Genomic DNA, 23,665 nt, shown 5'->3' on the forward strand with positions numbered 1-23,665 from the left:
AAAACAGTATAAAGCAACAATTTCAAAGAACACAAAAACTGCAAAAACTTGTCAGAAATATCAAACACGTTTTTGTTGTTGTTTACAAAGCAAACTCACCTACAATGACGAACTCTCCAGAGTGTGAGAGAATCTGAGTTTATAATGGTTTCATAACTGTAATAAATGTCTTGATTATTACTCTGCAAGTACAGGCGGCTGTTACTTGAACCAACAGGAGTGAATCACACTGCCCTGTTGCTATCTGTGTGTGCGTGTGTTTTATTTCTGGACATGTGAGATGTCTGAACAAATGAAACAAAAGAAAACAAGACATACCCTTAGAGAACCGGAGCAGCTGAGTCTAATCCAGAGATGAACCACAGGCTGGCCGACGCATCATGAAATCCAACAAACACAACACACGCCCCCCCCCCCCCCCCACACACACACACACACACATTCACAAAGACATAAATAACAGCTCCACTGTATGAGTGCAGCAGTATCGTACAGTTTGCTAAAGGGCATCACGGCAGTTGTACCAGTAGCTACAAACTTCTATATTGATCCTGGTTGAAACCACGTAAACTTGAGTAACTTAAGCTGTTGGTGAGGAACTTACCCCTTTTTCCACACAAGTCTGCTTGTTGACAGTCCTTCAATTCCAGCTCGGCAAGTTTGTTCCTCAAAAAAATGCTTTTCGTCTTAAGATGGAGGAAGACAACTCTCCGAGCACAATTCCTTTGCTCTGAGTTCATGTTACTTTGAGTCCGCCGGGTCCAGCTCTGCTTCCCTCCTGCTGGCTGCTGCACGAGCTGCTAACATGGCAGCATTGATCAACAACCCGTAGGAGTGAGAGAGAGACCAGTACGAGCTCAAACACACACACACACACACACACACACACACACACACACACACACACACACACAGGTGCATGCTGACTCCTAGCGCATACAAACAAGAGAGGCATAGAGCGTTCAGAGGAGCTCAGTATGAAACGGCTCCTTTGCCAGTGGTTCTCCTTATGTGGGACTCCAACCTTACTCCTCCTCCTCCTCCCTCTCCTCCCTCTCCTCCCTCTCTCCCCCCAACAGTTCCAGGACAGAGTAGAGAAAGGACTCAGAAGTTGCAGTTCTAGGTTCAATAGAGCCCTTTTCTTTTCACGAAACAAACTATGTACGAGAAAGTTAAAGTGGAGCAACACAGTGAGGGTTGTTTTTCTTCGTACCGTATACAGAACGAACACAATGACCGGAAGCATTTGTACGAACTGAGTTCATGTTTGCAACCGTTCTGGAGATTAAAACCCATAAGCAGACCTCCAGCTATTCCTCCGATATGGAGACTAGAAGTGAAATGAAACCAGTGATGTTCTACGTGTTCATCTAGAAGTTATGCAACGTAATAAAAATGATTGTTGCTCTCAAAACCCCTTGTTTACTTAGAAAAGCATACATTCGATGCTCTTTCTGACCAAGAGTCAAAGCTATAGAGATACACTGAAATGCAGCATGTAGTTCACTGAGCACGTCGACAGCTGCTGCGTTATCACGAATGCGTTACTGAGCCTCATTAAGATTTTTCTAAACGACATTCAGAAACTATGCGTTAGCGACAAGTATTATGTTTACCCAGCAGGCAAGGGGAGGCAAGAATGCCTATCATGACGGTGTTGAAATTTCAGTTTGATAAAAAAAGAGGCAAGGGGGCCAATGGAGGCTTCTGGAAACATTACTCAATGCCTCCCTTGGGCACAAGCTGGCCTCTTACTGATTCTGCTCTCTCTCACTTGCCCAATACTCTGAAAGACCAAATAGTGCTTACAGGGGTCAAAGCAGACCTGAAAGGTTTTCCTATATCAAAAAAGTAAATTAATCCAGGTCAAAAAATGCCCCTTGACAGTTTTATTAGGTAGAGCCTTTGCTATTTGAGTCAAACTATACTCAAGCTGGCATCTCTGTCTAAGTGGTGTCTGTGTTTGCTGCCCTGCTGCAGTGGATTCACATCTCTCTGTTCTTGTACTCCGATGCCGGTTCAGCCCATCTTGAGAAAATGAAGTGGCCTCACTAACTCGTGACAGCTGTGTCAAACCCTATTAGTGGTCAGGATGACTAGCGCCGTTGTTCAACGTCTACATCTGTAATCACAAAACAACCTTCAATATCAAATTATTCGAGCCATCTCCAGATATCTATATATATATCTATATATATATATAGATATATATATATATCTATATATATATATTTGACTGCTACCATAGTAAAAAAAATAAATGAAACATTTTGAATGAATGACAACTATCACTTAATTTAATCCTACATTATCTTACATTGTAAAATTGACATTCATTCAATGTTACAATGCTTGAGTATCAAGATAACAGATGACTGTTAGTGTAACATCATGTCCTGAAAGACTTGAAGCATAAAAAATATGCTTTGGGCTGCATATGCGCACGTGCAGGCTAGCAGCTCCGCAGCCTGCGCAGACAGATATGTCAGTTGAGATAGAAGCGTATTTCCGCAGGAGTGAGTCGGACGGGTGAAAAACAGAAATGTCTTTCTGTGTCGACGCGCCAGAAGGCAGTTGCCTTTTCAAAAGGTCAGCCAACAGCCTGATGCTCATCCTTGATTCTTCCCACTCGTGGTGTGGAATCTAAATTGCTTACCCTTTTACAATCTACTTCTCAGACGCATGGGCAGCACTGATTCAGCTCAGCTCAGGAGGTTTTTTTTACCATTTTGTTGCAAAACAACAAAACCAGCATTAGCCTACAGTTTACTGAGAGAGCAACCGTGCATGCTGCAGATCAGAGGGACATTTTAAACGAGTACAATGCCTGTTGCACTTATATACTGGGAACTGCTATTTCGGAAAGATCATTACAGATCGAACATTTCTTTTTACGATTTCTTGATGGTTCAAACAAACGACTAAAGAAGCTAAAAAATAAGTTGGAAAATGGATTAGTCCATTGACAAAAATACATGCAAAAACATTTCCATAAAAATTGCACATTCTCGAATCAATATTTTATATATATTAACAACAGATCAAATTACTTAAACACTTTACCTTTCACGATTGAATTCTACTGCTTTGATTTGCTCTCATTGCTCTCATTAATATTGCTCCCAGCCACAGCAGGCAGCAGTTTTTCAGCCAGCTCTGATAGACACACTGTACTTGCTCTTTAACATGTAACATGTCTGTGTTGTATTTAAAGCTTGTTGTACTGCCGCCAAGTGGCCAAAAACAGTCAGTTAATGCAGGTTAATTAAAGTAAAAACACCAAACATTTTCTCTCAGTCTGTGTGCCTTAACAGAACACAGCTGAGAGACATTGGTCGTCATCTATTGTAGATCACAGTACTTTTTGAGTTGTCAGACTTCATAATAATGCTGAAGGACTGAGATGATAGAAAATACAGTCGGCGGAGGGAGAGAGGAAAGTCTCATATTCTCGCTGATGACCGGCCAATGACTGCTCCAAACACTTTTACAAGGGTTTGTTATTTAATCGTAAGCGTAGCAGAGTGGCTGCATATGCTGAAGGTGTATTTATATCATTGCGTTGATAAACGGCAAACTGGAAACAGTAAATGGAGTATGATGACAAATCAGTAAATTCTTTTTAGACATGTTTTTGACTTACTTAAGTTTTTTTTTTAAGTACTTAAAATTTGTAAATATATTCTTATTTATTTGAAGAATATCGAGAAAAAAAAATCACACTCCAATTAATCAATTATTAAACTGATGTTTGATATTTATTGAGTAACTGATCATAACTATACGCATGGCAAATTGGATCCTGCTTATTCCATGGTAGCTTGTCAACAAAATTACACATGCATTCAATTTAAAATATCAGTTGTTCATTAACTTATACACATTGCATGTATGAAAGACAATTGTCCAATGTGCAAATCAAACACACAACTACTCTTTTTTTCTCATTTAACTTTCATGGTTCCTGAACACTGAAAAACAAGAGACCCAATCTCCACCAAAGTGTTCAACGACAACCTGGAAATGAGTGAACACCGAACACCAAACACCGAACACCAAACACCGAACACCAAACACCAAACACCAAACACCTACCTGCTGCCTGCTGGGATGTTGGTCTTTGCTGCCACCGCCCTGTGAACCCTGCAGGAAAAAGCATGAATGAAGCGTAAACCAACATAACCAGTGAGCACCAAGCTAACGTATTTTACTCATGCTATTTTAAGAGGAGTGCGTGTAAATGTTTTACAAGATATGTTATAGTATCAGCTGTTTCAGCGGGATTAGTGACAAATAATTTACATTGAGGCTTCTATACTTAGTGACAATCACTCATTAATTAATCTGTTAGCAGGTTGTTCAAAAGAATCATCCACACTCCATCATTAGCATTTAAACAATATTACAATAATCATTTTCTGATGTTTTTATCTTTGCAAATATGCTGTTTGTAACTCTTTATTCAATTGAAATAGTTATAATTCAAATTTCAAAGTCAACTCACTGCTGGTCTCATTTGATCAAATAAACAACCTCTAGAATTTGGTGCATATAACGAACATTAAAAGAGAAGTGCAGAAAGTGATGGCTGGTTCATAGCTCAAGTGTGCCTGTGGACCGGTGAAGGACTGCTTCTGATATTGGTCATCAAATAGCACCATCTAGTGTTTGTTTCACGTGGTCTGTCTGTGCGTGAGACAGTGCATTATTTATCATTTATGTTCATAGTATTTTGAGATGACTTTCTTTGTGTGTATGGACTGTTATCTAAGGACCCTGCTTACTATCAAAGAACAAAGTTTTCCCATTTTCTATTGGTGTGCAGGACAATGCTGTTTTGAGTTTACAGTGAGCAACAATAGTGCACAAAAGATTCCTTCATAATCATTTCTGAAAGTAATTAATAATATCATGATGCCTCATATGTACAATACAGACTATCATATTTCAGATTGTCAATTTAGTTTTTTTTCCTCATCTTTTTTTAAATCACAGATCTGCAAAATCAGGAATAGATTATGCTACATTACTTTTTACACTTTCAACATAGAAAATCCAAGCATGGCTGTATGTTCAAAATTCATAATTGAATTCGTTAATAAAGTGAAGGAGTCATTTGCATGCTGCTACCATTCTGCAAAGTGCACCAAATGTAAGCTAAACATGGGAGAAGTATTATCACAACATGATTTCTAAGGTTTGAATCTTTCACAAGAACCCGTTTACATATTTCTTGTTTTTACCACAATATAATTAGCAGCACGAGCACTTCTTTGGCTAAGTGCTAGTTACATAGCTTATGCTAAATGCTAACACTTAGCTTTAGGTTACAGGTGCTAAGTTAACGTTAATACCATAGAAATACGTGTCATTAACGTTAACATTAGCTCCATATAATGACTTCAATGTTTCGTTGACGTGTCCACAGGTGACAATAACGTTTCATCAGACTACAAACAAACAAACATTTCATGAACAAACATAAAATGCCTCACCTGAGTTAGCGAGATACGAAGCTCTGGTGTGGTTAGCAGTATTAGCTAACTAACAGGTAGTTAATACTGTCTCACTGTAGTTACGTTTCTTGTTAATTAATCGCCTAAGTGCAGTATTCATAACCTTTATCCATTTTTCCAAACATTTCAAGCTTATTAAAGTAGTAATGATTCCACTTTAGGGTCCAAACTTTCCAAACGCGACTGACAAAACATTTGCAGAAAAAAAGCTCTGTCAAAATTCTGAATTCCTCAAACGTGAGACTTCTAAGAATTGAGCCAGTATTGTGAAATGTGTAATTCACAATATTCATATTAAAAATCTGAATTCTTAATTATTTAAGTTACAAGTTCTGGATACTGAATCAAAGAACTGATAGACCAAGCAGACATTTGTCCATGTAATACCTTAAAATAAATACACAGGTGTATTGAATAAAAAAATGAAATAATGATGGCTGCATTCCACTGCGCTTTTTTGCAGTTAAGACAGTCAAAGTGTCTGCCCAGAAAAACGTCTATTGTTTTATCCCTAATTTACTTATTCAATACTGTTAAACATTTTTTTTTTTTAGCATCACGAGCACATTGCTGCAAGACAGACTGCTAACCTCTCTAAATGTGCCGGCCTTCTGGTGGTTTAGAGGTAAAAACGTGGGGCCTAATTAAAGTGTAAGCTGTGCATGTTGAGTAAATGTTGTGCTGTTTACGTAAAACGGATCCAAAAATTATAGAGCAACCTTAATTCCCATAAATAAAACATGTTTTTACAGAACACATGGCACCGATTGATATTTATAGGCCTTCATAACTCCACAACCTGGCTTTATTCAGTATCAATAGAATTTCTGAGTCATACAACAAATCATCGGTATAGACAGTAAGCAGTTAAATCATCTGACATAACCAAAACAAATTAAGTGCACCAAGTGTTTGAAAAGCAGTGTGGTTATCAGGCTTACAGAATGTCAGGCTCACGATGAAATACCAAATGTTTTAGTCAATGCACCCAACAGCCGTCTGCATTTCATTATATTCATTTTAAGTCATGTTGACGCGGTTGCTCCTGTGGTGGCAATCAAAACGGCATTAAAGGAAGGTGAAACAATTCATGTGTGCACGTTAATTTTAACTTAAGGAGAATCACTTAATGATATGACATTTGCAGGAATAAAACAGGTATCATAAACTACCCACCTCAGCACCAGAAACAATGAAGATCAGTTCTCCAACTATCTGATTGTCAACATTTCTTTTGTGCTTTTTTTTTTTTTTTTTTTTGCAGGAGGGTCGTAGCTACAAGTTAAATAATAATAATTTCTGACACATGTAAAAATATTTCTGTGGTACAAGTCTTTTTCATCTATTTCTTGTCACAGTGTATGAGAAGGCAGCAGATCACAAAGTCGTCAACGCCCCCCGCCTGCGGAGGAGCCACAGACAGTGACATCTTCTCGTGGCATAAAACCTGATTCATAATCAACCATCAAGAAAAGTCCACATATCTCGTAGCACCCCGACATTTTGGGGGCGAAGAAGTGGAACGTTGAGGGGAAAACGCGACTGCCGCCCGATCTGTAGCTCATTTTCGCTGTGATCTCTCAACACAAACTGTATTTTCTCATTCCTGAGCAGTGTGTCTGAATACATTTGCAAGCATTTTTTTGCATGTCTTTGACGGAAGCCAGACGTGTTTTTTTTATGTGTTTTTTTTTTTTGGTAGTTGGGCTGAATTTATAGCAGAAGGGTGGGTTGAAAATAAATATTTTTTCAGCAGTTCAGGGCTGCCAAAAGATAGAGAGCCAGATAGCAAATCCTTCAGTCCCGCATTAGCATTTCCCTCCAGTTGAAACTGTGATTGGGTCCATGTGTCAGAGGCAAGATGGGCGGGTCGACCAGCTGCCACACCCCGGTCTCTCCCAATTCTTCACAGGCGCAAAAGCCCAAGTAAGGAATCTGCGCACAGACAAGATGGATGTGCATGTTATCATAGAAAAAGAGATTGAGGACAGGATGGAAATGAAAGAGGCGTTGAAAACTAAAGCAGAAAACTGACCTTTCGGACCACTTGGACAAAGTCCTTGGCGTTTTGGGGACTGAGGCCTTGTATTTGGCGAGTGCAAGCCTCCAGGGAGGAAGCATGGGCCACAATCAGGACCGTGTTACCTGTGTGAAAGAGGTAGAGAACGCGGAACCACGTTCCACCGATACCGTTAGCTTTCTATACTGGCTATGGGCACTCAGTAGTCCATAATATGCAGCTTTAAATGTTCTTTGACTCATGTTCTTTTCAGATAGAGATTGGGACATCGTCCAAATCAAACATTTGGATTCAGAAGGCCAGCGAGCTAAGAACAAAGTGCTTGTTGTTCCGCCCTATTGTGTGTAGAGTCAGGTATATGTTCTTTGTGTAGGGCTCGCAAAGCAGGAGCCTGTTTCATGCAAATCCGTATGATTGTTTAGTTTTGATTGCATTGGCTCATGCTCCATGTACCGTACAGCCACCGGAGATTTAATTTAGAGCAGGAAAACAAGAAGCATTAAAATATAATCGTCTCGAAAAAAGAAAAGAGGGCATTGCAGCCTGGGAATGTTGCCAACATTTGGTGGTTAGTAAAGTTGGTATTAATTTCCCTGGATACATGTTTTAAACACCACTTTACCCAGGTTTTTGCCCTCCGCCAGGATCTCTCGGGTTACTTGGAAGCTCCTGCTGATGTAGGTGTCATAAGACTCTGACACCGCCAACTTACTTATGGGAAAATAAGGTCTAGGGACAAAACAATAGACAGAAACGATTTTAGTAAATTGCAGCCTCACAGATGAAAGCTTGCGGATGCTGTGGCGCTGGTGTTGCTGTGTACCTGTATGTTGTGTCCACACTCAGGTTAGCAGCAGCCAGCTCAGCTGGGGGGATCCAGACGGGTAAACATGTGCCTGAAACCCACTTGGTCCATTCAAACAATCCAGGCTCCACGCGGATTTTTGTCTTTCCCTCCAGCTGGAGACCTGAAAACAGAGTGAAGCACAGAGAGAAACTGTAGAAGAAGAAGAAGATGATAAGATATCTCTGCATCTACTCTGTCGTGTCATTTTGTCTCGCTCAATACATCTTCGCATGAAACGTGAGACTTGGTGCAGTAACAGTAATTGTGGTGCTGCCCTAACATGAAATTACTGGTTTCAAGGTTTCGCCAAAAAAAAAACCCAAAGAAAGTATTTCTATAAAGAAAACATTAATTAGGTGTTTTGCTGTGTTCAAAGAAAGTAAGTGGTGGGAAAAATCAGTTAGTTAAACCTATTTCTCATCTGTTTTGTTTCCTAATGATGCCTCTAGGTACCACAGAGATTTGAGGAAGCTTGATATAACTACACACATCCTACTGAGATCCGAGCCAAACCGAAGGTTTCAGATCGAAAAAAACAACACCAATAAGAATCCAACATTATCCTGTAGCGGTAACCTTTTGAAATGTATGCATATTGCATAACGTGCCAGCGGAGGAACCTGAATAGACGCTGTGTAACTTGTGTGTGTGGTGCTGACGAGGTCCTACCCTGCAGGATGTGGTGAGCCGTCTGGACGCAGCGAAGAGAGGGAGAGCAGTAAATAAAGTCTACTGTTGTGTGGCTTTCCGACAGGGCTTCACCTGAAGTGGACCAAAACACAGTGCGATACTATTTCAAGGCCTTTTAATCTTCATGTCAACATAATCTCTACTGTGTTTAACAATCTTTAAAAACCTAAAATGTATATGAAAATGTACTGACCTACAAGACGGGCCTGGGTGGAGCCAAACACAGTAATTGGACAATCCTTATCATAATCCCGGTGACCTCCGCTTCTAGCTGGCAGGCTGGATGGCATGTTGAGATTAGAGCGAATGTATCGGCCTACGCGAACACAAATGAGAATCTTACAGAAGGAAATACTATACTCAAAAGGTGTCTAGTGTAAGCCTACAGTCTTAAAAAAAAACACATTAATCTACGGTCCATGCAAACCTTTAGAGTCGAAGCACTGAGTGATCCAGTGTTTCCCAAACACCACATCCATCCTCTCCCCATGGCGACACACAAACAGTCTCATCTTGGACGAAGACGACTGGCTGGTCGGCCTCGACACCTGAGATAAAGACTCACTTTAAATCTTGACGCGTTGTAGAGAGTTTCACAGCATTAAATCTTAAGCTCCTGTTAACTCATTGTGAGTTTTAACATGCTCAGTGAGGTTCATGAGGTTCTCTTTAACTTCAGCATGCAGCCCGATGATGCATTTGTTTTTCTGCAAGCCAGAGGGAAAAGTCACGTACCTGCATGGGAGGACAGAGGCCGGTGAGGCCGGGAGGATCCATGAAACTGTCAAGCAGACTGTCACTCAGCTGTCCGTCAAATAGTAACCCAGCCACGGTGCTGCCAGAGTTCGACGGAGAGGCACAGGTGAGCATCGAGTGAGACCTGAGGATCAGACACACACACAGGGACTTTAAAAAACTCCTGTAGACATACAGCTTACATTATGCGACCATAGAGGAACGCAGGAATAAGCAAAAGTAGGGCACAGTTAGAAGTCAGGGAGTAAACGTGTGTTTGGAAACATCAAAGAGTCAAGAAGCAGGCCAAGAAGATGATTCATTTTCTTTTCTTTCCCTGTAATCCTTCCATTCAGCTTAGAAACGTCCACTTATTTGTGTACTTTTCCGCTTAAACTGAAGAGATTTTTGTGGATTGTCAGTTTGAGATAACACCCACTGATGTCTTTGTGAAGCGGTTGCAAAAAAGGAGACTTGGTGGTTTTGACGGGCAATCAGTGATAACCTGCTACTTCTGTTGTTGTACTACACGTGCTCCTTAAAGATCAGGATTTCTTTTTTTAATTCAAGAAACATGGCGATGGATACGTGGCGCTTCATTGTCCTTACCCATGGACGACCCAGGTGTCGGACTCATCGGCGTGGTTGACGTAGTTCTCGGGCAGCAGGCCCGACAGCCCCGTGGCCAGCGAGGTGCCGTACACCCAGCCCTCACTGGCACTGCTCTGCTCCACCGGAGACGTGAAGATGAAGTCTCCGGGCATCAGCTCGAGCTCGTCGTCGTTCTGAGGCGCATACGGGTACATGACTTGCAGTGTCTACAGGGGGCAGATGGTTAACGGCCATTAGACGAAAGGCACTGTGGAATCAACGTGCAGATCGTGCATCTTTTTGTTCAGGAATAATTGTGATTGTAGCAACATTTCTTTCCCTTAACGTCAGAAATATCAAACTGGAGCAAGTCAAACCTCATGATTAGCGAACCGAATATCCCGTGAGAAGAGCACAGCCAGCCAGTCGCAGCCTGAAGACACATCCACCGTTTTGGCCAACTTTTCCAGGATTGGAAGGTGACTGGTTTGGAAGTGGTATGCCAAAGTGACATGAAGCTGTTTCTTGTGAGGCTCGACATGGACATCTGGACGAAGGACAAAGAGAGACATGTGCACAGCAAATGTATTACGTGTATACGTATACTCAGGTCAATCGTAAAATGTTTTCCATTCTGTGGCGGTTCTCCACTGACAGAAAAATGGAAATGTATCATCTGTCGGCACTGCTCGGCTCATCCCCAAAATATGATCATAGTAAACGTAATTAGTCCACAACTGTCCGCGTATGAATATCAAAATGAGAGCCTCTTAAGCGGCATCAGTCTTGAACAGGTTTGGGAACAATTACCACGTAAACTGCGTCTACAAAGATCGTTTACTGTGATTCCCATCAAACGGACGAAGGGGAGTCTCAAACCTGCTTTAGCTGTTGCTTCAGTCGCAAAATCAGACGCCAAACTCTTCAGCACCTCCGCCATCTGCTCCTCCACGAAGAGGCCGATGAAGGTGGAGGAGGTGTAGAGCTCCAGCGGGAGGGGCATGGGTATGCGACCCTTCCACTTGGCCACGGTGGTCTGGAGGGCCTCGGTCAAAGCCTCCACCTTATCGTCGGCACACTGAGACGACAAAAAAAAAAAAACAGGAAGGTCACCGAATGTGTAACGGCTGTGAAACAGACCAGAGCATCGAGCAGTGATGCACCACTGACCATGAAGAACTGGCAGAGGGTGATGTGGGGGAAGATGTTGTGTGCCTTGTTCTTGCCACAGGAGAGGCGGGACTGCTGCCAGAAGTGCAAGAGCTGCTGGAGCAGCGGCCCACTGGGTCGCATGTACAACACATACTCTCTGGGTAGGGGGTCGTCCAGGAACTGGTCGTCCACGTGGGAGAAGAGCCTGGAGCGGGCAGACGGGAACAAGCGGGACAGTGAGCGGGAGAGAGGGCGGCTGACGTCCAGCAGAGGGCGATACAGTTGTAATAGCGCAGTGACGCTTCAGTGGGTCAGTAGATAGTTATATTTACTGTTACAAGGGCTTTCTGTTTTGCATTGTGCATTAATAACTGGGGCAGAGCATGGGAGTAAAAGTGTGTGTTGGCCTCACCAGTCACAAGCTGCCTGGACGTTTTTCCCTCCTGTCGAAACCAGAGCTTTCAAGCTGCAGAGAGAGAGAGGAATGGAGATCAAAGCACAGTCACAAAATCAATAGTTTCTCTTCCGGACCGTGTTTATTAGGAGGGGATTGCTGTGCTTCCACGTGACGATGAGCAAACATCCCGAGAGAGCAGTAAAGTCATAATTCATACCAGAGTTTCATGAAACTGCATTGATGCTGATTCGAAACACATTCTTTGCTACGAAAATATCAGAAAAATATCACAATTCCGGTCGGAAGTGATTCCGTAGATGATTAAATAGCGAGCACTGTGTGTTACGGGGGGGGGGGGGGGGGGGGGGGGCACCAGAAATCCGCTCACAGACTTGGTTAACAATTAATTTCTGCAGCAGCAAAATGTCAGAATATTAAGACACCATAAATAAAGAACAACACGGTAATGCTTCGTGTTTTGATGTATACTACGTGATTTATCTGTGTCACTTTATAAAACTATAACTTCTCGTGACTTTTCTGAAACAAGAGCTGATTGCGTGATTACTCTTGAGTGCTCAAAATCTAATTAGTGTCTTTTTATAAAACCTCTGGTACGGCGGGCCGCCTCTGAAGGGATTCACTGATTCCAGCAGCTTTCTTCAGTTTCGAGAGGAACAACAGAGTGTCTGGATGAGATTGTATTTCAAAAAACCTTCCACTTAATAATCCTAAATTAGTCTATATATATAAATAATAATGATGAAGTGAGAGTTGGTGGCAACTGAAAGTAACTTTTACAGAGAGTGAGGTGTCTGTTCCTTCATTTTAAAGCTTCTCAATGCAAAAGTAGATATAAGTGAAGAAACACCTCGTATCAAAGATGCATCTTTTGATACTTTATCTTTGTCGATTTCCTTTCCAACAGTCTGGATCCCTGACAAGAAACTAAAGTAAGCAAGTTGACGTTGCAAATGGCTCATTTCACTATTAAGCAACAGGAAATGTATTTTGAGCACTGTTGCCGCAGCATCTGACCTTTAAGACTCGACCACATGCCATGCGATCCAATCTCCTTTCAGCTGAAGTTCTTACCGCGTTATGTGGAACAAAAATTTAAAAGGGTAACACTAATTGCGCTAATCGTCACTGTTCTAGTAAACGTAAAAGACAATCTACAACTGGTATTAAAGTAAAATGAACGAGCAGAAAGTGCAGTTTTCTGTACCGTCGTAGAGCCTCTGTTTTGACTTAAATTCCCAGCACGATAAAGACGTGTTGCAGCTTCTCTGTGTGTTCGCTGTGCCACTCCAGCGCTGAAATTCGACGAGCTATTTTTAAATTTGCCCCACTGAGAGGGTCCTAGATACGGCAAAGTCCCCGAACCCTGGGGCGTGTGTGTGCCCTGACTACAGCGACGTGGCAGATGGCTCACACAGAGCTACCACTAGAACATGCACACGCAAATAAATGCAGGGCGAAGATGAAGTCAAAGACAGAGACACACGGACAAAACTTGGATAAAAGTCTCCTGTTCGTTTACCTCATCGGGCCTTCGACTGTTAGCTAGAACATTGGATGACAGCATTTTACCCGATTGATCCATTTTTTATTCCTGCAGTATAAACCAGCACGTAGAAGGCTTAAGACAGCGGCCTTATTCAGAGGTTCCACCTGGTGCTGTGCGGAGGAGGAAAAGAAGGGGATTTCTTTTCCCCAGAAAGCATGATGGGATTACAAGCAGATGTGACCGAGACGTCACAAAATCCAATCCGGGCTAGAACATTGGATTGCTTGCTTCTAATCTCGGTGTTATTTTTATGAGAGGGAACTCTTGAGACATGAAATAATGGAAAAGGTCTCACGCTCACAGAGAGGTTTACTTCAATTTAATCGGCTTTTTGGGCTGCTGGAATTACTGGAGACCCTGTCCCAGGCATAGATGATATAATACATTATCAAGCAGGAGATACAGTGTGGTGTTGCTTGCCATTTGTTTTTTACTCGTTGATTCAAAATGTAATGCAGGAGGCTGGAGGGTTCAGCTTCAGAACTGTAAATGGATTATATGGCTTGTAGTATTGTTGTCAAGACCACCTTCAGGGAGACCAGGTCACGACCAAGACCAGAGAGTATAACGACCAAGATTTTGGAGGGTTGAGACCAAGTCGAGCTCAAGACCAAGGCAGGGCAAGACCAAGATTCCTCTTCATGTATATAATAAAATCCAAAGTGAGAGCTGCTTTGTAAAGCTGACTTTAAGGATGAGATGTATAGTTTTGTTCTTAGATAGATATAGGCTTCAACACAGTTTTAGACACACAAAAATTGTCTGTCAAACCATTCTAAGACCATAAAAATGATAAACAAATATTTTATTTATCCTAGGCTATTGGGGACCCTCCTTAGCTCCACTCCTCTCCACACGTCATTGCCCCTGCTGGCCTTCATGCTGCATGGGGGACATTGTGGCGGTGCACCTGCCAAACACTGCATACAAAGACTCGTCCTTTTCAGACGGAATGTTAAGAATAACATGTGTTGGGATTATTCAGTGCCAATTCTATTTTGTTTCCACTCCTTGAGGCAAAAAGAAAGCATGTCGACATCTGCGACGGCCTTCGGGGAGCAGCGCTGGGCAGAGCAAGCAGCAGTTTCACAGGCGCCGTCTCTCTCTCTCTCTCTCTCTCTCTCTCTCTCTCTGTCTCTCTCATGGGCCAGCTGGTCCACGTTTAGCCAGGAAGACAGCACCTCCTGGCCCTTCAGCCTTGTATACAGCATCTGCTGTTTGACACTTTAGTATTTTTTAAATAAATCTATACTAGTCTGTTTCTTGTTGAACTGAATATTCATGTTTCAAATGGCCTTTTCTATGTGTTCCACCGTGGTTGAAACTGTCCTCGATAACTGCAGCTAACCCAGAGGCCTCTTCTTTGCTCTTAGCAAGAACTGAGTTATTTATAAACTGCATTTCCTGTTCACAGCTAGACAAAGATAATAAAAAAAAAAAAAGGTTTGAGAGTGCTCGGGAGAGAAGTCGCTCTGGATACGGTTCAGCTTCATATCAGCTGTACTGTTTGCATGAATTACAGCGACCGGGCTAGACAACAACTTTCACTTCACTGCACATTCACCACTGTTGAAGGCCATATTGGAAACAGTCTTTCATGTTTTCAGTTCCTGGTTCCACATTTAACTCCACTACAGATACAAATGTGTTGGCTGCCTGTCTGCTTGAACAGCATAAATAAACAGTGTTTCTGGTTTCTCATATATGTAAACATGCTTTGGACTGTTTATGACAGCTGACCTTTTCTTTGCTAAACTTGGATGTCTTGGATGAAAGTTATCACTTTAAAATCAGGCAACATGCACACTTCTCATGGTCTCTCGTGAGTGTGAGCACTTCGGGTTCCTGTAAACATTGTGTTTGAAGTTATTGCGCCACGAATGAATCTCGTACATTTTCATAGCTAGGTGTTAGCCAAGAAGGAAAAAAGAAATCAGAAATGAAAGCCAAAAGTAACAAACATCTAGAGCTGACGTTAACGAAAACCATGTCACCCTCTCGCAACATATACACACACACACACACACACACAGCTACATACTCCCAAGGGCCCCTCCCCGACTCAGCTCTATGGGCGACACAACACTTCCTGTTTACAAGCCCACTGCGAACACTCACCACTAAAGCCACTTATCGCTCTGAGAGCACTGTGGCTGCCCAACAGCGGACTGCCCCCTGAGGAGAGCCCCGTCAGCAGAGGAAATGTGCCTCCCTACGTCCAGTCTGGCCGACACTCGGGCCTGGTGAGCCCACTAGCTGACTGGCCAGGAAAAAATAGAAGAAAAAGCGTTTGGCTTTGCAACAGATCTGTTCAGGGTGTTTTGTAGAACACAAAGATGGCACATATTATGCTTTGACTGATTGTAATCGGGAGAGCGCGGTCGCTTGGGACACTTTTGCATCGACACAAAATAAATAAACTCCCATTAATCACAGAGTACTTGAACTAATGTGATGACTGAACAGATACAGGTGTCTGCGGACAATTTATGAAGTCTTTTAGAGCACCAACCCAAACATGAAAGGCACCATTTTGTTAAATGTACAAGGAGTGCATTTCCCCAAAAGTCCACACCTCCCTGGGATGTTTGGGACACCTTGTTCTGTGCTAACAAAATGTCATTTAAATTTTTAAAAAATGACTAAATTCTAAATTTAAACATCCTATATTTACAATGCCACTTGTTCACATGTTTCTTTGAAAAAATAATACATGTAGGAAATGGAAACGATACTGTCCCAATCGTCCCAGGGAGTGCCGACACACTTTGGACTCCTGTGCTAGCTACCAGCAAAACAGCTAAAACTAGCATCTACTGATACAAAAAATAAGCTTTCCTTTTATATGTGACATAATTAAAAACAGTATGGTAGAAGAAACACAACAAAAGAGCCAAAAATGTACTTGAAACTGAATGAAATAAGAGGAATCGTCAGAAGGTTGAAGGTGAAGCGGGTGAGCGTGAGCATGGGGAATGGCGTCGGCACAGTTGCTTTCTGGTAGCACAACATTTTGTTTCAGGTCACACAAACACACGCACACACACACACACACGCCTTTGTTTCAAGCTGACAGGGCGACGCTTTAAGCACCACGTCTTTAACAAAGCTAGCTGTGTGCAGCCTGTGTCTGGAACCGCTGCTCCTCGTCTCACTTCATTATTTCTACAGAAGAGAGCTGAGAAGTCCACAGGGGCAGACAAGAGCAAGTGGGAGATTGACACCAATAAATGAACCGTGTGAGCGTCTGTGTGACGTTAACAATGTTCCTCGCTATATGTGTCCATCAAGCTTACCAGGTTGAACAAAGGATTATTACGAAGCTTCTCTGTTCAACCAATGATTAAGTGTGTTGTTGTGGCATGAGTTGTTATTTTTAGCTCCGGACAAGTGACGTCAGCGAAACAAAGTCAAAGTGCACAAAGCGAATGTTTCACTAAGAATACATGAGGCACGGCGGCAAAATAGTGATGCATCACACGGCACTCTTCGAAAGTCCCGGGATGTGTCGTATGAAGCGAACAGCATATGATTGAGCCGTGCTTTGTAGGCATGTGGAGGCCTTAAAACAACACTTCTGACACCCAAATCATTCTTTATTTTGATTAAACATGGTCAATCTGATTTCTGTCCAATATATAAAAAAGGTATACGGTTTGCAATCTTCAGGCCTTTTTTCAACTTTGATGACTCGGGCAGTACACCAAACTCATTTTCCTATCTGCAAGTGACATGTGAATCTCCTTTTTGAGCCGCCCTTAAACCACCGTCTCAACACAGCGCTCAGTAAAGGTCACAAGCCACTTCCGGAAATGGGCGACTTCCTCTTGGCTGTCTCTCGATCACAAGCTTCGAGTTTGTTCTTGCGAGCCGCAACGCGCAGGCACCAAAGTGTCACATGTATGCATAAGTTATGTGTAGAATTATTATCATGTAGCGCCCTTGTATGAACTAAAAAAGGTTTCCACGTGATGCTTTTTTTGTTTGTTTTGCATGTTGGATGACAGCGGAGTGAGACACGTAGCATTTAAGGCAGAAGTTATGAAAGTGGTGTCGATGGGAAAAAAGTCTGCGTGCTCACAGACTTCCTCTTTCACACGGAGAAGACTTCTCAGAAGGGTGGAAATTTACCGTACGTGATGTTATCCAAGCTAGATGTACAGCTCAGTAACCACAGTGGCTTTGAAGTCTTCGCTCGAGAAGCATGATGAAACAGACAATAAGCTTGTCAGGGACTAAAGACAACCTGTATGAAATAAGCACTGTATAGAAGCGACCTCAAAAGTATCATTAAATTATACAAAACCGAGCCGTCCTTTAGGTTTTTGTCATTGTTTTATAAACTGAAGCTCACTATCAACCAAGATGAGGGTGCATAATATGACGGGAGTGTCCTTTTGCATGATAGGCTGTATTAAATACAATCTATTTAGCATTTTCTTTAACAATTAATTTCCGAGTAAATATCATAGCAGCAAATTAATTTATGACATGTCATTCTAATTCTCTTCAAATGTACCAGTGAGTAAAGATGTGTTGACAATTGCAAGCAGAAATGTAAAAATCACTTAAACCAGTGAATATTTGTCCGGCACGGTTGTGTTTTAGTGTCAAATGTCTTCAGGCTAAGTCAGTCCAACAGGCCCCCATCACGGGATCAGACTAGTGCAGAAACCATGTGTCAATTATTCAATGATCCAATCAGCAGAAGACTCAAATCTGCTCTTCTCCGATGTGAGGATTTGCTGCTTTTCTCTATTTTCTGCCACAGTAAAGTGAATATCTTTGGGTTTTGGACTGTTGGTTGGACAAAAACAATTAGAAAGTGTCAAAGTGGACTCTTAGAAGTTGTGAGGGGCATCTTCAAAATGTTCAAAATGTATTTAAATAACCAAACAAGTTGAATCGAATTGAAAAATAACCAACAGATTCATCTGTATTTACTGTGATGGAGTTGCCCCATGCAACGGTGGAAACACAGACGGGGGGCGCGGGGGGGGGGGCATAGTGCTGCTGAGAGCACAGGCTTTCTGACCAAAGTATAGTCGTTGAATTTTCCACACACATGCGTCACTGTGAGAACACCTGTGATTGGTCTAAAAGATCACATGACATTGCTGTATTGCCTGACAGGGAACGTCTCTGGTTCTATGCCTCCTTCTAGATCTGGTTGATAGCAGACAGAGTGAAAAAAGGCCTCGGCCTCCACCGCTCCGGTCGATGTTCTGTTACATTTTGGTCATCAACTTCCTGTTTCCATTATTCCTCTGTGTAATGAAACAAAACAAAGCTTATCAGATGATTATACACAAATCTGTATCCTGAAACGTATTCATTTCAAGGTGTGTGACTCCAGTATGCCCAGTTATTTTGGCCACAAGCACGACATTTAACACTGCACACACACATATAGTGTGTGTGTCTCGTTAGGACGACAGGGATGACTCATGCTTTAAATCAAGGTGAATGAGGAATGACAAAGCGAGGACCTTTTGGGGACTTTGAATACACTGGTGAGACTGCACAACCAGCACAATAAAGGAAAAGAGTTTACACTGAGGTCCAGCCGTCAGGGATTTTGTTGGAGAGAGTTTGAATCATACAATCCAAAACATGACACTTGGTAGGTATTTTTTTGGGCTAATTCCTGTTTAAAGATTAAATCGAAAATCGAAATAAACAAATAAATGATTCAATATTTGTATTGTATTTACAGCAGGTTGAGAGATTGAACTGCAGTGCTTTATTTCACAGGTCTGTATTTGTTAATTGAGGTGGGAGGAAAGTGAAAAAGGCCAAAGCAACTCATTGTCCAACCAAAATTGATGTCTTTTGTCCAATCCCAGCGTTGTATAACTAAACAAAAGCAAAAAAAATAAACACGATGAAACTCTGTGCGTCTGTCAGGCTCTCATCAGAACGGGGAGAGAGACCACTGTCCATCCAGCTCCTATCTGATTACAATAGCCAATTCCTGAATGACTCAGCAGAAAATTCCCCCAAAGGGATTAGAGGGGCTGTTTCTATGTGTGTGTGTGTGTGTGTGTGTGTGTGTGTGTGTGTGTGTGTGTGTGTGTGTGTGTGTGTGATTCATGCTCCCCACTGGTTTAAACTAACTCCTCAAACACATTGAAGCTCTTGTTCCCTAAAGCTATGACTGATAACTGATTTTCCTATTATTCCTGCTTCTCCTCTCGGGCCTGATAGCAAAAACATGCAAGTCAGCTGTTTATTTTGAAGTTTTCCTGTCTTGTGTCTGGTTCGGTGGCTGAACCAACGAGTACAACGTGACAATCTGGATTAGCGTCGCAGTTCTTCTTTACAGGACAGAGTTCTGCCGGGTGTTGAATACTTTTTAAATGGTACCAAAATATATCTGTAGAACCGAGTATCCAAATCTGTCAAGTACTGAGAGCTGGCATTGAATGTCTGGCCAAAGCTGTACTTTACTAATTCATTGATTATATTGACAAATTGTAAAAACATGGGGGCGGCGCAGCGAGCTATAAACACAACACCGACACACATTGTGCCTTATTATTTGCATTTATTTGGAAGGTTTTTTCCCACCTGGTGCGTGTCCCACATTCCCTCCTGAGGCTCTGTAAGCTTGTAAATAATAGTTGCTGACTCCGTCTGTTTCAGCTGCTGGAAACAGGTTTGATGAAAGCAGCGTATAGGCCCATAGTGACACCACGAACAACAACACTGAGTGAGTTTGCAAACTGACCATTAGTAAGCTCGTTAGCTCAGAGAACGTCATTTTTTATCTCTCTTCAATCGCTTTCTTTTTAACGAAATGCTGTGCGATGGTAAACAAAGGACAAGTAAGTAAACAGAACAGTTTAGGGATAATATAGAGAAAGACTAGAGCTAGCCAGCTAGCAAGGTCTTGTGTCTGTGCTAATATGGACAACCCCGACCCATATGTCACTTAATTCTGTGTATTAACTACTGTGCTTTAAGCTCCAGGTAGAAACCGACGCACCGAACTTAAACACCCCAGGGTGACGCGCATAAACATCACGCAGCCTCACCCGTGTTGCATTACCTGCCCATCTGTATTTTCATCTTCACTATCATCTCGTGGTTTCTGTGTCTCCACTGACATCACAGCAGACAGGCTCGAAAGGTAATGACGCCGAATTATTCTGCTTCATTAGAATTTTATACCTTTGATCAAAGTGATCATCAGTAATAGATGAGAGTCTGCAGACATATAACCAGCCACAGTCACTCATATAGTCTGCAGTGGTTCATTAGGCAGGAGGAGAGAGCGCTGCAGTCTGGAGAGCGATGGAAGACTGTTCTGCAAGGAGATATAAAAGGCTTAATTTCGGAGATGCTGTATCTGTCTACTAAAAAGAAAGAAAGACTGCTCGGTACTTTTGGCGTACTTAGCAAAACTCAGATAAGAGCCAGCAGTCATTCCATAAGTGTTGGCCTCTTGTTTTATAACGCTGGGAGACAGTTTTACATCCTACAATTCAGAAACTGAAACAAGTAACAGATCTGGGGGTTAATCACGGAGCTCTGAGGTTACCGCCGCAGCTGACAGAGATTCAAAGTGAACTATTTATTTTTTGCTACATGGGACACAATTTCGCGGCACGCTGCACACACAGAAAGGCTTTTGTGCGAGATGGGGCTGCTCAAATCATCGGGCTGGGTGTATAACGTGTCACTGACTATACACAAACTATGAGAAAGGACATTATGATTATAGATTATGCGATTAGATAAGAGTTCACGCGGTGAAAGGAGACCGCGATGTAAAAACTGAGTCATGCAGAACTTCTCAGTGTCCGTGGCCATACGTAGCATATCGAAGGATATATTTAGGTGTAAAAGGATTCAAGTTGAGTTACCAGGAAGGAAATGGGTTTTACAAAGCATACTTTACAACATAAAGTTGCGTTCTGTACGTCTATAAATTTACCCTCCCGTTCATTGACAATGCAGCACCTCCACATTCCTATATATTTTCAGGGTTCTGGTTTTAAAAGAGAAATGCTTCTGTTGACTTGTGGTCTTAAATATTAAGACTTCATGCCAAATACTGCTTAAAACTCTCATGAAATTCTTAGAAACAATCTGCTACATTCCTCCCAGTGTCAACCAAACACTTCAGCATACGTTCAGGCTCTATAAAGGGTTACACTGCGCTGATGCTTGAGCCCACAACCCTTAGTAGCAAGCAGACGACGACACATTGTCGTTTTCTAATACAATGACATCATCCATACACTACATTCACAAGCCAACGGTGCTTGTTTCCCGGCAACTCTTCTCTCAAGGATGAATGAGAAGAAGATGCAGGAATGCCCACAGGATCAGCTTTCCATTGAAAAATACGGAGCGCTGGCGAGAGAAAAGTGTGAGTCAGAAAACACTGAGCATCTCTCGTGTTCTTCTTCTGTGGTGGGAAATGTGTCCAAAAAAACAAAACCATAGACACCCACAGACACACACGTACCAGTGATGCGGTGTTTCTGTTGCATTGGTTGGTGGAAAGTAACCAAAGTACAGTAATGGTACTGGAGCAAAAGTATTACGTACTTATTATCAAGTAGTACTTCTATTTATTTGAGTATTTTCAGAGGTATTTTTTACTTTTTACTCATATTTGCAGGTACAGGTAACTTTGCACATAATAACTATATAAAATATGATGCATCGTAACACAGCACATTGAACTACATGACTCTATAAAACGGTTCCAACTTCACTACCCACTGCACAACATTAAAACACATTGACTCGTATTGCACAACCCTGTAGAGAGGAACATGCAGTATATATATATATGGCTGTGGATTCCAGAGCGAAAAACTACAGTTTAAAAGGGGTCATTCGACATGGCCCCCCCACATAGGCTGTGCCGTGTGTTAACAGCATTACATGGCACAGCAGACACGTCTCCTTTCGGCTGCAGAGATGCTTCAGATCAGCTGATTATGACACTGAAACACGCAGAGAGACAGAGAAGGAGGCATGCAACTTTGGCGAGAGAGGGATACTGCTGGGAAGCCTGATTTAACCTCGTTATAATAGCGCGCGCGCGTGTGTGTGTGTATGCATGTATGTATGTACGTGTATATGTGTGTGTATATATATATATATATGTGTCTGTGTGTGTGTCTTGGGACAGTGCAGATGTGTACTCACGCCCTGGTCTTGGGGAAGCCCATGGACAGCAGCACGTCCAGAGCGGACCCATGTTTGACGGTGCTTGGCCGGCTCTGCCGCTGCCTCCGCGGCGTCACTTTGGCATACAGTTCCTCTTTAGCTGCCATAACTCACAGCTCCATCGGTATGGGAGGTCCTCGGCTCCTCTGCTGTATCTTCATTTATTTAAAAAAGAAAAAAGAAAAAAGAAGGATGGAAGCGGTGGACTATTTAAACGAGGGTGATTTGAGTGAGGCGGAAGTATGTACAAAACACCAAACCGTCCGAGGAAAGGAGCATTTATCTGGGTTTGACTAACGCTCTGAGCTAGATCGAGCTGCCTCCTGACGGCTCGCACATAAAGTCAAAACCATCAGCAGGCGGGTCAGCCATGGGAAGTCACTTCTGCCCTCTCAGCCGTGCCCCCGATTCACAGTCCCCGACCGAGGTGAACATGTCTGGTTCTTTGCTCGCCCCCTCGCGCACACTCAACTGAATAAAATAAAAAAACAGATGCTGTATGAGCTTATTTTTCCACACGATGTCTTATTTATGAATGGGTCCTGAGTGGGCGGATGTTCAGCCTGTAAAATGTTGCGGCTGCGCGGCCCCTTTTAGTTAAAGAGGCAGTACGCAGACTTATGAGAGGACCGGAAGTCTCTGTGTCTGTGTGTGTGTATGTGTGTTTTTTAAGGCGGAATATGAGTTAAACTGAGAGTAACACACACTCTTCTCGGTTGGACGCGCTGTTGTTGCACAAGCGCGCAGAAATCACATTTGGTCGAGGCAGTAAGATGAAAAGCATCGAGGTAGGGCTGGATGGTGGAAAAAGTTGGTCACACTTCCTGTCTGGGGAAAGTGGGTGTTGGTACGCTACGCATGCGCAGTGCACAGGAAAGAGAGCAGCAACGCCATCCTCAGTTGCCACAGCAACTTATGGGCGTCAAACTTTGTAAACATGTCACTATATTACATTTTT

At 42.5% G+C, this 23,665-nt stretch overlaps 1 protein-coding gene across 1 annotated transcript; it reads right to left on the bottom strand.

Moving 5' to 3' along the window:
* Positions 1-6,283: 6,283 nt before the first annotated feature.
* ubash3ba (ubiquitin associated and SH3 domain containing Ba) lies at positions 6,284-23,283 on the bottom strand. Its single transcript, XM_076101658.1, has 14 exons — positions 22,687-23,283; positions 11,964-12,017; positions 11,570-11,756; positions 11,279-11,477; positions 10,777-10,946; positions 10,418-10,626; positions 9,809-9,953; positions 9,501-9,621; positions 9,267-9,389; positions 9,053-9,145; positions 8,360-8,504; positions 8,159-8,265; positions 7,552-7,661; positions 6,284-7,451 (listed from the first exon to the last, which is right to left on the bottom strand). The coding sequence occupies exons 1-14, from the start codon at positions 22,812-22,814 to the stop codon at positions 7,314-7,316; spliced, it is 1,929 nt and encodes a 642-aa protein (XP_075957773.1). The 5' UTR covers positions 22,815-23,283; the 3' UTR covers positions 6,284-7,313.
* Between the last annotated feature and the right edge of the window lie 382 nt (positions 23,284-23,665).

The sequence above is a fragment of the Anarhichas minor genome, unplaced genomic scaffold, assembly GCF_050575085.1.
Source record: "Anarhichas minor isolate MPS153535 unplaced genomic scaffold, ASM5057508v1 ptg000027l, whole genome shotgun sequence".
Lineage (NCBI taxonomy): Eukaryota > Metazoa > Chordata > Actinopteri > Perciformes > Anarhichadidae > Anarhichas > Anarhichas minor.